Source organism: Ailuropoda melanoleuca, chromosome 4 (genome assembly GCF_002007445.2).
Source record: "Ailuropoda melanoleuca isolate Jingjing chromosome 4, ASM200744v2, whole genome shotgun sequence".
Taxonomy (NCBI): domain Eukaryota; kingdom Metazoa; phylum Chordata; class Mammalia; order Carnivora; family Ursidae; genus Ailuropoda; species Ailuropoda melanoleuca.
Genome location: NC_048221.1, coordinates 1300738 through 1317348, shown reverse-complemented (window position 1 = coordinate 1317348; position 16611 = coordinate 1300738). Strand labels below are relative to the sequence as shown.

Here is a 16611-nt window from a genome sequence, read left to right as displayed (position 1 = left end):
CAGGCCTGAGGACCCGCTCCGCGTTCCCGGCACTGCGCAAGCTCCGCCCGTAGGCCTGGAGCCACCGGCTCCAGCCAATGGCACCCCGGCCGTTTCCGGTTGCCAGGCAACAGACAGCGCGGCGGCGGGGAGTGCCCTCCCCCGGTTCTAGTCCTCGCCCCCCCTTCGGCTCCGCTTCCGGGGAGGCTCAGGCCGGTAGCGGAAGTACATCTGTCTGGGCGGGGTAGCGGGGCGGCGAGGCGGGTGGTGCGCGCTGTGGCTCCACGGCGGCGGAGGGCACGGGGCGGAAGACGCCGGACGCCGGACAGCCGCGAGCGCCGCCCGGCCGGTTGGGCGTGAGCCCGCAGGTGGGTCCTCCGAGGGGCGAACGCGGGCGGCGGGGTGGCCGGATTTCTCGGGAGGGGCGAACGCGGGCGGCGGGGAGGCCGGATTTCTCGGGAGGGGCGAACGCGGGCGGCGGGGAGGCCGGATTTCTCGGGAGGGGCGAACGCGGGCGGCGGGGAGGCCGGATTTCTCGGGAGGGGCGAACGCTGGCGGCGGGGAGGCGGGATTTCTCGGGAGGGGCGAACGCGGGCGGCGGGGAGGCCGGATCCTTCAGGAGGGGCGAACGCGGGCGGCGGGGAGGCCGGATTTCTCGGGAGGGGCGGATGCGGAGAGGTCTGATGCACATTTGCTTTCTGGTTTTGGACTTTACCACGCATGGCCCCAGCCAGATGCTTCCTTCTTCCTGCCAACACCGCATGTAAAGTCTGGGGGCTCTTGTTAGCTCATTTACAGGCTCATCCTGGAGTGATGGCAGAGGTCGCACCCCTGGCCAACAGCAGGGCCGCGGGCTGCAGCCTCCCCCGAAGTCCCCAGTTGACATGCTGAGGACGGTCGGTGCCTCCGCGTGTTTGTGCCCACCTGTCGGATCTGCTCTCAGAGCGCACTGAACCAAGCGCATGTCCTGCGGGCCTCTCCGCTTCCCCTGCAGGCACCCGCCTCCTGCAACACCCTGCTTCCCCCCAGCTCCTGAACGCGGCTTCCCCTCTCGCTCACCCTTGCAGAGCTGAGCCGGCAGGTGCCACTGTGTGGCTAGAGCCCTTAAAACGGGCCTCGTCCAAGCTGGGGTACACTGCAGGCACCGCACACACACCAAGTCCCAGGCACAGAGCGCGTTTACAAAAAAAAAAACAAAAAAACAAAAAACCCAGAATGTCCGGAATATTTTCTATGTCCGCTTAGGTGTTGAAATGCTATTTTGGTGTTTCTGGGTAAAATATGATATAGTATTAATGGTAACTTTACCTGTTTCTTTGCACTTTTTCACTTTTTAGCAAGGCTACTGGAAAATTTGAAATTTTGCCTATGGCGCATGTTATATTCCTAGTGTTTTCTGTGACATTCTTTCCACAAATGTCTGTCCAGCTCCTGCTTTCACAGGATTGTTTTCTGTGGCTTTAGTTAGTTGTTAAATAGGGTAAGCTACTCAAGGTTTTACCCAAACCCTTGGTGTGTTGTAATCGAGTTAGTGTTGGTTATAATTCTGTTTTAATTGAGCTTAATTTTAAGAGCAATTTTACATTCAGAGCAAAATGGAGTGGAAGACGGAGTTCCCCCAGCCACCCTCTCCCCGTAAATGCACAGCCTCCCCCATTAGCAACATCCCCTCCAGAGTCCGATCTTTGTGACAGCTGACACACCGACACTGCAAAATTATTAACAATAGGCCGCAGGTGACACCGGGGCTGTCGGTGCCGCACGCCCTGTGGGTTTGGACGAACGTCGCGGACACCGATCCACCATCACAGCGTGGCACCGAGTCGTTCCCGGCCCTCCTGACCCTCCGTGCTCGGCCCCATCAGCGCCCCCCACCCCGGCCACCGCAGGCCCTTTTACCCACCGTTCCGCCTTTTCCAGAACATTCTAGACTTGGAACCACAGGGCGTGTGGCCTTCTCAGGCCGGCCGCTCTCACTTAGGGACGTGCCGCTGAGCGTCCTCCGTGTCTGCCTGGCTCGGTGGTTTTTATTCGAACTTCCCTACAGGGCGAGCGTGTCCTTATCATCTTCAGATCCCTCAGAAAGCTGAGGGCCGCAGTGTTTGTGTACCGGGCGCCCCGAGGAGCCTGGCGAGCTGAATCTAGGTACACCTCCCTCCGCTCGCTCTCTCTCAGCAGAAGCAAAAGCAGTTATTTTACTTCCTCAGGGAGTTCTCAGAAATGCTAATTCAGTTCCTGAACTTTTTTTTCTGAACAATTTTAAGTCAGTTTGTTTCGTACGTCCAAAGGCCCCCAAGCCAAGGCAGCTGGGTGAAAAGTCAGCCATTAATCACGTTTCCGGGAGCTGTTCTCGCTTCTCCAGCGCGTCATAAAACGGAGCTTAGCAAAAATTCCTGAGCAGCTGGCTCAGAGCTTGGGCTTTTACTCAGGGAAGTTTCAGACGTGCCCCAGCTGGAGAGCCCTGTTCCTGATTTCCTAGAATTTTGAGGCTCAGGTTGCTTGAGCAGAAAAGGCAAATCGAACTTCAGAAACCACGTTCTGGGAAGGAGCCGGTGCTTCTGCGTGCCTGAGTCCAAAATAAGACGTCTGTGATGGGGTCACTGTGTGCGGGGGCGTCCGGGCGCTGTGGGGGCTGAGCAGCATCCCTGGCCCCGTGCGTGCCATGCCAGGAGCGTCCCAAGGGTCCCCAGACGTGGCCCAGCAGCTCCGGGGGCAGAGCGGCCCGGGTGAGAGCCCCGGCGGAGCAGGGCGCTGGGCACAGCGCCCTGGAGAGAGTGGGCGGGTCTGGGCTGCCGTGGGGGCGCTGTGTCTGCTTCAGACCGGGGGGGTGAGGGGCTCTGCTCCTCGTGCCCTGCCCTTCCTGACCTGCAGGCCTCCGGACCGGCCCGCCCAGCCCTCGAAGAGGCGCGGTCCCAAGCCGACCCGGGGCTCCCTGCCGGCTCGCTGGCTTTTTCACGCTCTGCTTTCTGTCTCCCAGGTGGCACGGTTTTGTCAAACAGTATTTCTGTATTTGCCCCCGTGGAGGAGGAGGCGCGGGGGGAGCCACAGAGTTCACTCGGCCTGTGTGCCCCCAGGACCCCCTCCGTGCTGGTGCGGCACCGGCGGGAAGCACGGGACACCTGGGCTCGCCTCCAGGCCCCCGTCCTATTTGCTGTATGCTCTCCCGGCTTCTGGGTCCTAGGCAATCCTAGACACCCTCGGCTTGTAGACCTGTCACCCACTCTCTGCTGCCGTGGTCGCATGGCCCACTTCTCTGTGTGTGCGTCTGCATTTCCCTGTTCTTATAAAGACGCTTGTCATTGGACCTGGGGCCACCCTATCCAGTGTGACCTCATCTTTATAACTGCGAAGACCCTATTTCCAAAGAAGGTCCCATTCACAGGTGCCACTGGTGTGTTTTGGGGGACATGATTCAACCCATAACAGAGGGATGGGGAGTGACTGCTGGTGGGTATAGGGTTTCTTTTGAAGTGGTGAGAATGTTCTAGAATTGTGGCGATGGTTGCACTACTCTGTGATTTTATTAAACATTGAATTGTATACTTTCAAAGTTATTTACAATACATGAATTACATTACAATCGATTATAAAGTAAAAGGGTTATAAGAGGGCTAGAGTATGCAGAACCCCTTGATAGCACCTGGCCTGGTGTGGTCTCAGCAAACCACTTCCTGCCTTCCTACAGAACAAATTGGGGAACTTCACCCCAGAAGCAAAGACATGAGGGCCAAATGCCAACAGAGCGCCGCTGCCCGTGGTGGGGGAGGCTGGAGCCACCTCCGTGTGCGTCCCGTAGGATGGCAGGCGGCTTCCCACCCAGGGTGCAGTGATGATTTTTAAACGTCAACGTTCAGATGGTGGAAGACAGCTCTAGGGTGCGGCCTTCCTGGACAGGACTGATCCGGGGCTTCTAGCATCTTCCAGCCAAACACTCAGCTGCCCGGCCGGGAGCCTGGGTCTGCGTGCTGATCTAGGACACGCGGGCCGACCTCTGCGATTGGGGCCTGTCCGTCTAGACCCCCGGCTCCAGGGCAGTGTCCCCGTCACGGGGGTGCGGCCACAGCCCAGGCAGGATGTGGAGGCACCGGAAGGAAGTGGCAGGGGCCGCGCTGTACCCCCCCGGCAGGGTCATGCAAGGCGGCTGCTTGGAGGAACTGTGTTTTGTTTGGTTTTCAGAAGAAGAAAGGGGGAGGAGAGTGTGTGTTGGGGCTGGGGAATTTTGTCATCTTACCTTCATCAGTCTAGAAGTTTCTAAGCACCACCCACATCTCGTCTGAGGGAAGAGCCTGGGCCGCCAGCAGAGCCCTTAGCACTGAGCCCAAGAAGCCTGTCCCGCCTTCCCCTGCGCCGTCCACGGACGTGTCTGGGAAGAACCGGTAACCGGGGCTTGGGGGGTGGCGATGGGGGGTCACCTCTTGCAGTGCTTCTCAGGACAAAGGCACGTTGACGTGGCTGGCCACCCCGTGGCCATGGGGCGCGTGTGTTTCCCATAGAAAGCCCTTTGCTTCTGAGGGGAATTCTGCTCATCAGGGAAGTTTTTTAGAAAATCATTGCTTCCGCTTAAAAAAATCCTCGCACATTCTGAGAAGAGACAGAGAGCAGGCAGGAGCGCTTAGAGTCCCCCCGCCCCGGGCCCTGCCCCATCTTCCAGAACTGCCCTGGTGCATGTCTCGTCCCTGGCAAGGAGGCAGGCAGGCAGACCCTGTCCTGCCCCTGAGGCCCCCCTTCCATCTCACACGGCCCCCTTCAGTCTGTGCGGATCCCGGGTCCCCAGGTGACGTGGTGACAGCTAAGCTCCCAGAGTCACCCCCGAGAGCCCCCAAATCAAAGGCAACAATGGGGCACTGGCGGGGAGCATTTTCCCCTGTCCTGGGATGGCTGTCCAGGTGCACCTTCGCTGCGGGGCACACAAGGAGCCCAGAAACCAGGCGATGCCCTGCGGGAGCCGCGGTGCCCCAATCTGGCCGGACGAGGGACGCGCCCCCCCTCGTTGTCTCAAGCGGAAGGGTGTTTGCAGGTGAAGTAAGACCGTGAATGAGGAAGCATCGCAGCGCGGCCGTCAGGTGCCGGGGGCGCAGGGGGTTGCTGCCCCTTGACCTGCACCCAGCGCGGCCTGACGGGGCCATGTCCGCAGATTCACCACCCGGGCGCGTGGGCAGGCCACTTGGGCCTCACCAGTCACAGGTGGGGCCCGGGGGTCCCACCGGCCTGTCCAGCGCACCCGCCCACAGCATGGAGGGGCCCTGGTGCGGGGGGGGGTGTTGAGCGTGGCTGTGCCCTGTGCTCTGAGGCGCCACCTTCCCACCATCTGGGCCCTGGGTGCCCGGGGCTGTGCCCACCCACCGAGACCAGGAGGGTCGGCCACCTGGGCCTGGGACCTGGAAAGCACCCACACCGGTTCTGTGCAGGGGTGCAGGGATGCGGTACCTGGCACTGGCTGTGGGGTGAGACCGAGGGACGCCTGCGTCACGGACAGCTGGTTTGCCGTGGAGGGGCGTGGCCTGGCAGAAAGGATGGGGCTTCAGCCATGCAGCCCAGGGTTCAAACTCCGGCTGCCCCCTCTCCCAGCGACTTAACTAGTCATTAACTGGGTAGCACTGCATCAGTGTCTTCTAACGCAGGGTCTCGGCCAAGGGGACCCTTCCCCCAGGGAAACTGGGCAGTGTCTGGGGACAGGCATTGGCTATGGTCCTCCCGACTGGGGTTGCTGCTCAGCCCCCCACAGCGCCCGGGACACCCCGATGCTAGCAGGGCCCAGGGGGCAGACCCAGCCTGGGTCCGTTTTCCCTTCTGTTTGGTGTGGCTGCCGTGTCCTAGGAGGGCAACCAGGAAGTGGCCGGCCGGAGCCACGCGGCCACAGGAAGTGATGGCAGCCAGAGCCAGCTGTGGGGAAGGAAGTGAAAGCACTTGTGCTGTGTTCACGGCCCGTGTCCCTCTTGCTTCAGAGCCGGCCAGCCCACACAGGGATGTCGTTCCCTCTGATGAGTGGTCGCCTGCGCCCCCCGCCCTATGAGCTCCTCTGGAGCAAATCCGGCTTGCAGCTGGTGCCGGCTTCAGTGTGACCGAGGGTGGTGACTTCAGTTCTTGCAGGTGCCGGACCGAGGCTCTTCTCGTGCCTCTTTCCCGCACGGTCTGAAGTTGCAGCTTTATTAGAGAGAATCCACGGTCTGTGCACCCCACTCACCGACAGTGTTCAGCCCTGCGTTCTCAGTGCGTTCACAGGTCTGCAGTCTGCTTCCACGGCATCCCGTCACCCCACGGGAACCCCATCCCCGTCAGCAGTCCCCTCCCCAGCCCCCGGCCCCCACGAGCCCCCTTCCCATCCGTGGAGGAGCCTGTTCTGGACATGTCACACACGTGGGGCCGTCTGTGTCTGGTTCCCTCCCTGAGCGTCGGGGGCTCGGGTCCGTCCCCGGGGCAGCGCGAGTGGGCGCCTCGCTCCTGCTCGCGGCCGAGGGACGTGCCCATGTGCGGTGGACACATCTTGTTCATGTGTCAGCTCTTGATGGACGTTTGGGTCGTTTCCACCCTTCGGTGATATCACGACTCCTGTTGCTGCAGATGTGTGTGTATGTTTCTTTGTGGACGTGTGTTGCCACTTGTCTTGGGGGTTGACCTGGGAGGTGGCCCCGTCTAACTGCTGGGCCGTTTTCCCCAGCGGCTGCCCCGTCTCAGGCTCCCACCAGCCACGCACGAGGGTTCCGATTTCTGCGTGTTCTCACGGGCACCGGTGATTGTCCTTCGTGGAGACAGCAGTTCTTGTGGGGAGCGGCGGTTCCCTCGCCTTCTCACGGGCTTCCCCCCGTCCCGCTGGCCACGTTGTGTTTGGCCAGCTCTCCGTCCCTGAGGCTCACCCTCGCTGCTCAGCTGGGCCGGGAAGATGGTCAGGCTTCCCCGGTCAGCGCAGAGAAGGGGAGGCCTCAGGGCCGGTGGAACCAGGGCCTGGCTGACGTCGTTAGCAGCTCGCTCGTCTAGCCAGTGCTCGTTAGGGTGCCATGCGTCGCCTATGGCTCTTGGCTTCTCAGACTTTCCTGGGACTGCTGTAACAAGTGACCACAGATGTCGTGGCCTAAAGCAACACTGATCTATCATCTCACGGTTCTGGAAGTCACACGTTCAAAATGGCTCAGGCAGGGCTGGTTCCCCCGGGGCCTCAGGGAGGCCCGGCTCCTGCCTCTTCCTGCCCCACAGCCCCCTCTTCATCCTCACCACCAGCATCGCCAGGTCTGCCCATCTCTGGGACTCCTGCCCTCTGCCTCCCTCTCATGAGGACCTTGTGAGGATGCTGGGCCCCCTGGGAACCCAGGGTCACCCCCACCTCGGAGCCTTGACAAGGTCCCTTCTGCCGTTTGAGGAGACATGTCTGCAGGTCTCAGGGACCAGGACGGGAACGTCTCTGGGCCTTTATTCTCCCTGCCACATCCTCTCCCCGTACTAGGGCACGTTAATGGGGTGCCGTCTGAGCCCTGGGAGTGGGAGGGCCTCGGGGACACACTGAGGCCAGGTTGGGCAGCCGTGGGCAGGAAGGGGGGAGGTGGGGTCGCTCCATCTCTGTTGCCGCCTCCCGTTCAGCCCCCACACCGCTCAGTGACCCCAGGAGGACCAGCTCTTGAGGCTCTGTGCAAGTGCCGCGGTCCCTCCGCTCCCAGCGCCCCGCGAGTCTGCACAACTCCAGCTGCGGGGGCAGAGTCATCCCCGCCCCAACGCTGGTTTAGGCCGTTGTCACCTTACACGTGGCATCTGGAATGCCATCACCGGCTCGGGGAGGCAGCCTGGCCTTTGGCCACAGAGTCCCGGCCGAGTAGGTGAGGGAGCACGGGCACACTGACGCTGCTTCCCACGTGGCCCCCGCGGGAGAGACACCGGCTCTCGGGGTGTCTTGTCGGGGGCCACACCTGCAGGAGTCGTGATGAAGCTGACTGCACGTTTGCTGGCAGCCGGGGTGCTCCTGCTGTCAGCCTGTCATCTTCGTCCCGGGGACACTGCGTAGGCCTGCTCGGCCCCACGGGAGTCTGGGCCTGCGGTCTCCTGTTCTGGGACCCGTGGCAGCACCTGTGCTCAAATGCTCTTCCCTTTGGCTCCGCCGTCCTGGGCAGTGCCGACATCGTGCCAGGCGATCTCTATGGGGGCCGCCCCGGGTCCTGGGGGTGAGGGGCGTCCCCATGGAACAGGTGTGATGAGGGAAGCAGAGGTCAGAGGGTGCAGGGGGGCCCCTAGAAGCCAGGAGAGGCAGGAGCCCCCATGAGTCCCATTCCAGATGTGGAGCCTCCAGAACTTTCTGGAGTTGGGCTCTCAGGAGCCCTATAGGTCTGTGGTATTTGGCTACAGTGACATGCGGGTCTGGAGGGGCAGGCTGCTTGACAGCCAGCCAGCCCCGAGTCAGAGAAGCGAACCCCCACAATTTAAGCAGAGAGAGAGCAGGCGGGCATTTACTGTAACGTGGCTGGTTACTTGGGCACGGGGTGTTCAGTGTGGGGTGGGGCCAGCGGCGGGTCCTCCTTCCCTGTTCTCTGCACACTTCCCCTTCTGCGCCTTCTGCCCGGTGAACTCCCAAGGCCCCCACCCCGCCGGCCCCTCAGGCACCCGGCCTCCCCTGTCTCAGCCCCCCCCGTCCCAGCCCGGCCCACGCTGCCCAGAGAGTGTGGGGCGACCACGTCCCCAGTATGAGCCGGCCGCCGCCTTCACACGCCTGATCGCATCCTTGCATGCTCTCGGACGTGGGGCCCGTGCCATCCACGTAACAGAGGAGGACGCTGAGCACAGAAAGAAGGCTGGTGGAGGGACAAGGGGAGGTGGCCTGTCGCGTCAGGGCCTCGTCCCGGAGGAACGAGCGGGCGTCCGTCATGGTCCCGTGTTGGACAGGCGGGACCCAGACAGGCTCATCCAGGCCTCTGAGATGGCACTGTGGTGGGGAGTGTCGCGTCCTCCCATCGGGAATGGGGTCTTTGCACACATCCTCAGGGGGCGAGATCAGGGCCCTGGATTAGGATGGGCCCCCATGCAATGAGAAGATTTGGGAGCAATCCAAAAACACAGAAATTATCCTTTCCCAGCTCTGGAGGCCAGCACCCCAGCCAGGGTGTGGGCAGGGCTGGCTCCCGCAGAGGCCGTGGGGACGGCACTCCGGGCTCTCACCTGGCTCTGCCAGTGCTGGCCATCCTTGGCGCCCCCCGCCCCCGCTGCCTCCGCCCTCGTGCCGCCTTCTCCCGCACCAGGGGCACCTGGATGATCCAGGAGGAGCGCAGCCCAAGATCCATGATCAGCTCTACAAAGAACTTCCTTCCAAATGAGGTCCGGTTTGCAGGTCCCAGGGATGTGGGCGTCTCTTCATGGGGGCCACCACTAACGCGCTGCGGTCCCCCTTAGCCCCTGTGCGGATTTCCACTCTCGCTCCCGCTGTAGGAGGAAGCCTCCGGGCACGGGGGAGGTGCCACTGCTCCGCCTGGTCAGGAGCTGTCGCCACGTCTTCTGCTCTGAGGCAGTTGGGACCCGCCATGGACCATTTTGTCCACGGAGGAACCGGTGCCTTTTGGTGAAACTGAGAACCGCGAGTCCCAGGAGCCTCCCGGTCCAGCCCCCTGGCGCTCCCAGAGCGGGGCTTCCAGAAACAGCCGACAATTCCTCCCCTTTCTGTATTGCAGGTCTCGGGGAAGGCCTGGGGCCCAGCGAAACTGCCGTCGCCTCCTCGGCTGCCTGACACAAACGTCCTGCCCGAGCCCCCTGCAGAGGCGTCGCCAGGGGGCACGCAGACCGGGTGGGGGGGCCGCGATGTCCAACCCCTTCCTGAAGCAAGTGTTCAACAAGGACAAGACCTTCCGCCCCAAGCGCAAGTTCGAGCCGGGCACCCAGCGGTTCGAGCTGCACAAGAAGGCACAGGCATCGCTGAATGCGGGGCTGGACCTGAAGCTGGCCGTGCAGCTGCCCCCTGGCGAGGAGCTCGGTGACTGGGTGGCCGTGCACGTGGTGGACTTCTTCAACCGTATCAACCTCATCTACGGCACCATCAGCGACGGGTGCACGGAGCAGTCGTGCCCGGTCATGTCGGGCGGCCCCAAGTACGAGTACCGCTGGCAGGACGAGCACCAGTTCCGCAAGCCCACGGCGCTGTCGGCCCCCCGCTACATGGACCTGCTCATGGACTGGATCGAGGTACAGATCAACAACGAGGAGCTCTTCCCCACGCACGTCGGTGAGTCGGGGGGCTGGGCCGGGGCCGAGCGGGCACCAGGAAGGGAGGCCAGGCTCCCCTCACTCTTCCGTCGAGGTGGAATTCACATTCACACGTAGGCCTCGTTCTTGAGGCTCTCAGCACCCCGGGCCTCTCCCGCGTGCTCACGTGGGGGGCCAGCCTGGCCTGGGCCATACCTGCCGGCCCTGTTTCAGGACCCCAGCCAGGCAGCCGGAATGACATGCTGTCCACAGACAACCGTGTCCCTCTGCTTCCTGTCTGCGCTGCTTCTGAGAACCGTGGCCGGCCGCGCCTCAGGGTCAGATGTGTGGCTAGGCCGAGAGAGGACGGCTCCGCATCTTATGCCGGCTCCCGTGTTGGTTCTGCTCTCACCTATGCACCCGCTTAGGCCTCAAGCCACCTGCCTGTGCTCTTAATGTGAGACCAGCCGCGGGCACACTTCTCGTGGGGACCAGAGGGTCGATCTCTCTGGCTTCGCAGGCCAGACAGTCTGTGTCTCGACCACTCAGATCTGTGTCGTAGACCGAGAGCCACCGGAAGCAGGTTATTAATAACAGGTGGTTCTGTGCCCCAGTTAAACTTTATTTATAAAAGCAGGCGGTGGGCCAGGCACACCCTGGGTGAGCGTATCGTCGCAAGCACGTGCAGCGAAGTCCTGAGAGAGTCTGCTTCTGAGCCCGTCCCAGTCAGGCTCCCCCTTCACCCAGGATTGCCCTTGGTGACTGCCAGCCCAGGAGACGGGCGCGGAGGGGGCCGGCACTCCGTCCTCCTTTCCCTGCTTGCCGCGGCTGGACCCTCTCTCTGAGCTTATACCCCTTCACCCGCTAGTAGAGGACCCAAGTGCATAGGGGCTCCCACCCCCTCAAGCGGACCGTCCTACCATGTGGCCTTCAGGGCTCTGCAAGGACAGCAGCCGCTCCTCGGGTACCACAAGTGTGGGTTTGTGGACGACCGTTGGGGTTCATCTCTGCCGAGTCGAGTGGCAGGGAAAACTCAGAGATCTCAGTGATGCTGAGCAACCCTTCCACGGGGTTAGCGGCCCAGGCCCTGGTCCTGCTCAGCATTCACAGGTGGTTAACGGCAACTGAATACAAGTGCCGTTGTTCTCCTGGGCTGACGGGCCACTTGGGCCCAGATACTGGGGAGGGGGTGGGGCGGCACCCGGGAAGGCGCAGGGTCAGCTGGAGCTGTCACGTGCAGCTCACGGAGGGCCTTTTCTTTCCTGCTTGCCCTCGGCTCCGCACCCGTCAGGCCCCAGGGAGAGCAGCCGCGTGGGCTCCGCTGGGCAGGGAGCGGGGGCTGGCCCGACTTCGGCAGTGTTACCCGCCTGGGTGTGCCCCGACGAGCGCACTGCCATCCATCTGTGGCAGCGAGCGCCTGGTGCACCGTGGCATCTCCGTGTGGGCTCCTCCCGGGCTGTTAGCCCGCGAGCCCCTCATGTCAAGGATGGGGTCGATGTGTTCTTTCCGGTCCCGGCACCCACCTGCTGGTGCGGGCCGCGTCCCATCTGTGCTGTGGGACGAAGACACGTGAACACGTGGGGGGCAGAAGGGAGCACGCGGGGGCTCCTAACACGCAAACTGCGCCCGAGCGGCTGGCATGGGGACCCCCCGCAGGGACATTTCACCACAATCAAGAGAAATGGAGAAGAAAAGTATTAAACTCCATGGTAGGATTTACGGCGTGTGCACGCACACAGTTAAGTCGTGTCGCCGCCCGAACGTATGTGACGTTTTAAACACGCACGTGAGCTGGAGAGAAATACACCAAGTGAAAGATGTCAGACGTCAAAAATTCGTTTTTATGGGTTGTCCCGTTTTATTAAGAAGAATAAGCTAATTAGACGTACGCACGCGTGTACGGCCCAGAACCCAGGGTGGGGCTCGCGGACCAGGTGGGAAGGAGAGGGAGCGCGCCCGGCTCTGTCGCGGGCGCCTGGCCGGGGGGCGAGCACGTGGCCCGGGGGCGAGCACATGGCGCACGCCCCGCGACCGGGGCCCTGGCTCCACGGTGGGAGGGCGTCCCGGAGCCGAGTGGGCCGCGGCCGCGGGACGGGTGGCGTCCTCAGCCTCTGAGCCCCGCGCTGTGCGCAGGCACACCGTTCCCCAAGAACTTCCTGCAGGTGGTGAGGAAGATCCTGTCGCGGCTGTTCCGCGTGTTTGTGCACGTCTACATCCACCACTTTGACCTCGTGGCGCACATGGGCTCGGAGGCGCACGTCAACACCTGCTACAAGCACTTTTACCACTTTGTCAGGGAGTTCGGCCTCATCGACACCAAGGAGCTGGAGCCGCTGGTGAGCGGGGAGGGGCGCTCGGTCCTGGGCAGACACCCCCTTGGCGGGCAGCTCCGCGGCCCAGAGTGGGCAGGCTGAGCCAAGGCAGGTTCCTGGGGTTGGGCCCAAATTTGTGACCCGGCGACACTGGGCATGGCCGCAGATGGAGGGGGCCGCTTGGATTCCCGGCACGTGGGACCCACCCACTGGGGTGGTTTTTGGTTCCTTTTGCTCGCTGCCCCCGCTGGCGGGCATGGTGGGGATGCGGCCGCCCACATGAGCGTCCTGTCCCCACGAGAGACAGAGGCCCTGAATCTTGGGGCTGCCATGCCCTCGGGGCCCCCAGGGAGGTCACCCCTGTCGTGCGGCCTAGAGCCATCCCGGGAGGGGACTGGAGACAGCCGCTCCTTCCTGTGGCTGCCCCCCTTTCCCTGTGGGAGACACTGGGGGGTCTCCAGTGCCGTAAACAGCCGCGGCCCAGGGGCTGGTCCCGGGCATCCCCATCTGCCCTGCCCATGTCCTCGCTGCCTGGCTGGAGAGCGGGCAACAATTTATTTCTAATTGAGACAAAATTCACAGAAGTTCAAATTATCCGTTGTGAGCTGAGTGATTCAGTGGCATTTAATACATTCACAAGGTGCTACAACCATCATCATCACCCCTAGTTCCAGAACATTCCATCAGCCCAGAAGAAGCCCCATCCCCACTGGCGGGCACTCCCCAGTCTCCTTCCCAGCCTGCGGCACCCTCGAACCCACCGTCTAGCTGTGGACTTGGCAGCTAGATCTGGGTCGACCCCAGCCTAGAGACGGGACGGTTCAGGCAGCAAGAGTGACCCCCTGAGGCCTCTCCCCCACCGCTTTCCCAAACTGCTGTGGCTTTTAGCGGTCCGAGGGCGGCAGGTGGCTGCTCTCCAGGTACCTACCAGCTGCCACCTCTGGTCCCAAGCAGGGAGGACATCCCCCCAGGAGGTCCCAGGTGAGGCCGGTGCTCAGAGCCCCCCAGGGCCATTCCAGGGGGTGGGGCCATCTCCCCAAGCGTGGAAATGCTAGAATGTTCCAGGGACCAGCGGGCCCTGGGCTTGCTAGTCGGCTGCTGGGGGACTAAGATGTCACTCCGGGGCCCCCACGGATTCCCTTGCACAGCCCCAGGACTCCGTGTGGGCTTTTTTTTTTCTTTTTTGGTGGATTTCTCCATTGATTCAGGTCTCTGAACTCTGTTCTTTTCCGGCTTTCAGCCGTGGCTGAACCCTTTTCACACAGCCTTTCCCAGTTCTCTGTGCTCTTGTGGGCCCTGCCTGTCAGTGGAGTTCTCCAGAGTTGAAGTTACAGCAGGCGTGCCTAATGGTTTTCCTCCGAGCTGATGGAACGTTCTGGAACTGGGTAGATGAAGGGTGCATGCCATTGTGAATGTGAATGCTGATGAATTGTTCGCCTTACCATGGCTACTCTTACGTGACGGTCCCCCGCATGTATCGTTTACAAAGTACTGAAAATCGAAACCTGTAGTTTCGTGCTTGGCTTGCTTTTCTTTTTTTTTTTTTTTTTTTTTTTGTTTNCTTTGTGTCTTGATCCCCTTGTCATTTTTCCCACATCAATGCTTAGAGGTCTTTCCCTTTTTCTAAAGATTTTATTTATTTGTAAGAGCGAGAGAGCACGAGCGGGGGAGCAGCAGGCAGAGGGAGAAGCAGGCTCCCCGCCGAGCAGGGAGTCTCATGTGGGGCTCGATCCCAGGACCCTGAGATCAGGACCTGAGCTGAAGGCAGACGCTTCCCTGACTGAGCCCCCCAGGCGCCCAATGCTTAGAGTTCTTTCTGGCGGGGCAGAGGATAAAGTGCTTAAGCCCGTGATGTCCCCAGGCCGTGTGTAAAGGAAGCAGGTGGTGATCTGCCCTGTGCCCGAGGCTTCTGGGCTCTGTCTGGAAGAACGTGGCGGGATGCCTTCCTGCCTAGCTTTGTTGCATTTTTCATTCATCTGTTGGGAGAGACTCCCGAGGCTGCCATCACCGGGTCTAAAGGGCATATCATAGTATTCGTCTTTATTTCCAGGCTGCTTTCCAGAAGTTTCCGTGCAGTGTCTAGTCTGGCATAGAAGGCATGAATCGGTACACTGTGGCCCCGGGCCGACTGTCTGGTTTTGTGAATAAAGTTTTATTGGCACGCAGGCAGTTCCTCGAGGCGTTGCTGGGGCCGCGCTCCCTGGCAGGGCTGGGACATTGCCTCTCTGGCCCGTCACAGAAATAGCGTGCCGCGCCAGGCCGACAGCGTGCTGCTACCTGTTCCGTTCGTAAGGTGTGGCCTTAAATGAGGCCCGTGGGCCTCTGGGGACCAGATCCCCTGCTTTTCCATTTGCGTGTGGTTTCCGTCCCTCTTGTGTCCACATCTGACATTCTGCTTGTTCTTAACAGAAAGAAATGACCGCACGGATGTGCCACTGAGAGCCTCTCGGCCCCGCAGTCACCGAGGCAGTGCCCCGGGGGACGCTCGCACCTGAGGGCCACGTCTCCGGAACATGGACCTGGGCTTTTTAGAAAGCCCAGCCGGTGAGCAAGCTCGGTGCCCTGGAGGCTGCGCTGAACTCGGGGGTGGAGTCCTCCACGATCCCGCCGGTCGCTGCCGCCATGGGTCTGCACGCAGCCAACCTGAGCCCATCTGCTTGGTAGGCGTTGAGCTTGAATTCCGTGGCTGCGCGTGGACCTGTGTCCATGTGAACTCCGTGTGCTGAGCACCCAGGAAGACCCCCTCTGTGAACCACTAGCATTTGCCCTGTGGGCGCCCAGACCAGCCGCCGTGTGTTGTTGGTGCCTGGTGGCCCCGTGCCTGCTTCGCAACTCGCATGACAGGGACCCCGCCCCTGCTCCCCAGCTTTCCCGGGCCCCTTCCCTGATCGTGGAAGATTGGATTTTTCTCCCTGTGAGCCCGCCTCCCCCTTTGGAAAAGTATCCCCTCTCCCCTCTGCATAACCCAGGGTTAGTCTCCCGTGGATCCGCTCTCCCGGGCTGGAATCTTCTGAATTTTGCCAAATGTTTAGCTGGAGTTAGCCTTTCTGCAGATGCCTGCCAACTTCATGTGGAAACCCTGTGTTGGCGTGGCCCCGTGTGGCTTCGGGACCCAAACCCCAGCACTGTCTCCCGTGGACGTTGGGAGGGGTGGCCAGGGCCCCGTCTGGGCCACACCACAGTAACCACAGGAGCCCCATTCTGCCTGTGCCCCCACCCCACCCACGTGCAGCGTCCTCAGTGGCCTTTTCCGTGGCAGCCCTTCCAGTCTGGACCGCACTGACTCCGGTACTTCTGGGTGTCTGGGATGCTCGCAGGAGCGAGGAGCACCGTCCCCCAACGCCGAACAAGTGCAATTAACGTGACCTTGGCCTTGGTCCTTCTGGAAAGCCCCGGGCTCCAGCTCGAGGAGGCCCCTTCTGGCCAAATGTAGCTCCCTTTAAACGCAAAGCCTCGGCCAAGCACCATAACCACTGTGTCCCCCAGGGCTACGGGCTGTTCCCACAGGGACTGCTGTCCACCCTCCCTGCCGCTGGCTGTTCCCACACCATCAGAATACACTGTGCCATCTTTGTACCCGCGTCTGCTGCTTGTCGTTTCTGCTACCCTGGCCTGAGGGCCTGGTGTTGGGCCATGTCACTGCCCTTGTCCCCGTGGGCTGAGGGTCCGGCAAAGGGCCCCCAGATGGCTAAACAAATGCACAGAGTGAGGTTAGGGTACTGTGGGGTCCGGCTGGGCGGGGAGGTCAGGACTGAGACGCTGAGGCAGGCATGTGCTCCCTCTCCCACTTCTGTTTTGTCTGAGAGTTTTTCCCCACCCTTCACGGAACACAATTTTAACTCTGCCTTTTTGCAGTGAAGGGGCCGGAAGATGTTGACCCTTGTGTGGAATAGATCAGGGGGCGACACCGGACAGGCATTCCCTCGTCTGCGCCGCTGCCAGCCAGCTTTGGCCACGGACGCCTGATCGTGCACCCCAATAGCCCTTTCTTCTGTGGGGAAATCAGGGTCCAGGCTGGGGTCCTAGGCGGAATGGGAGCCGACGGACCGGAGCCCCGGGGCCGGGGCCGGCTGCTCGCCCCTAGAGGGCGCACTGTCTCCGTGCGAAGGGAGCCGCCTCCCCGCAATTACGTGATTTGGAAAGACCTTCTCCCGAAGCCATTGTTGCCTTA

At 61.7% G+C, this 16611-nt stretch overlaps 1 protein-coding gene across 2 annotated transcripts; it reads left to right on the top strand.

The window, feature by feature from the left end:
• The first annotated feature begins 212 nt into the window (after positions 1-212).
• On the top strand, positions 213-16016 carry MOB3A (MOB kinase activator 3A). 2 transcript variants are annotated; one of them, XM_034657420.1, is made up of 4 exons: positions 213-347; positions 9621-10168; positions 12262-12464; positions 14850-16016. In XM_034657420.1, exons 2-4 carry the CDS (start codon positions 9748-9750, stop codon positions 14877-14879), a joined length of 654 nt encoding a protein of 217 aa, XP_034513311.1. In that variant the 5' UTR covers positions 213-347; positions 9621-9747; the 3' UTR covers positions 14880-16016. The 2 variants fall into 2 exon arrangements, with proteins under 2 accessions (XP_034513311.1, XP_011231493.1); XM_011233191.3 differs by lacking the exon at positions 213-347 and adding an exon at positions 4160-4355.
• Positions 16017-16611: the final 595 nt, after the last annotated feature.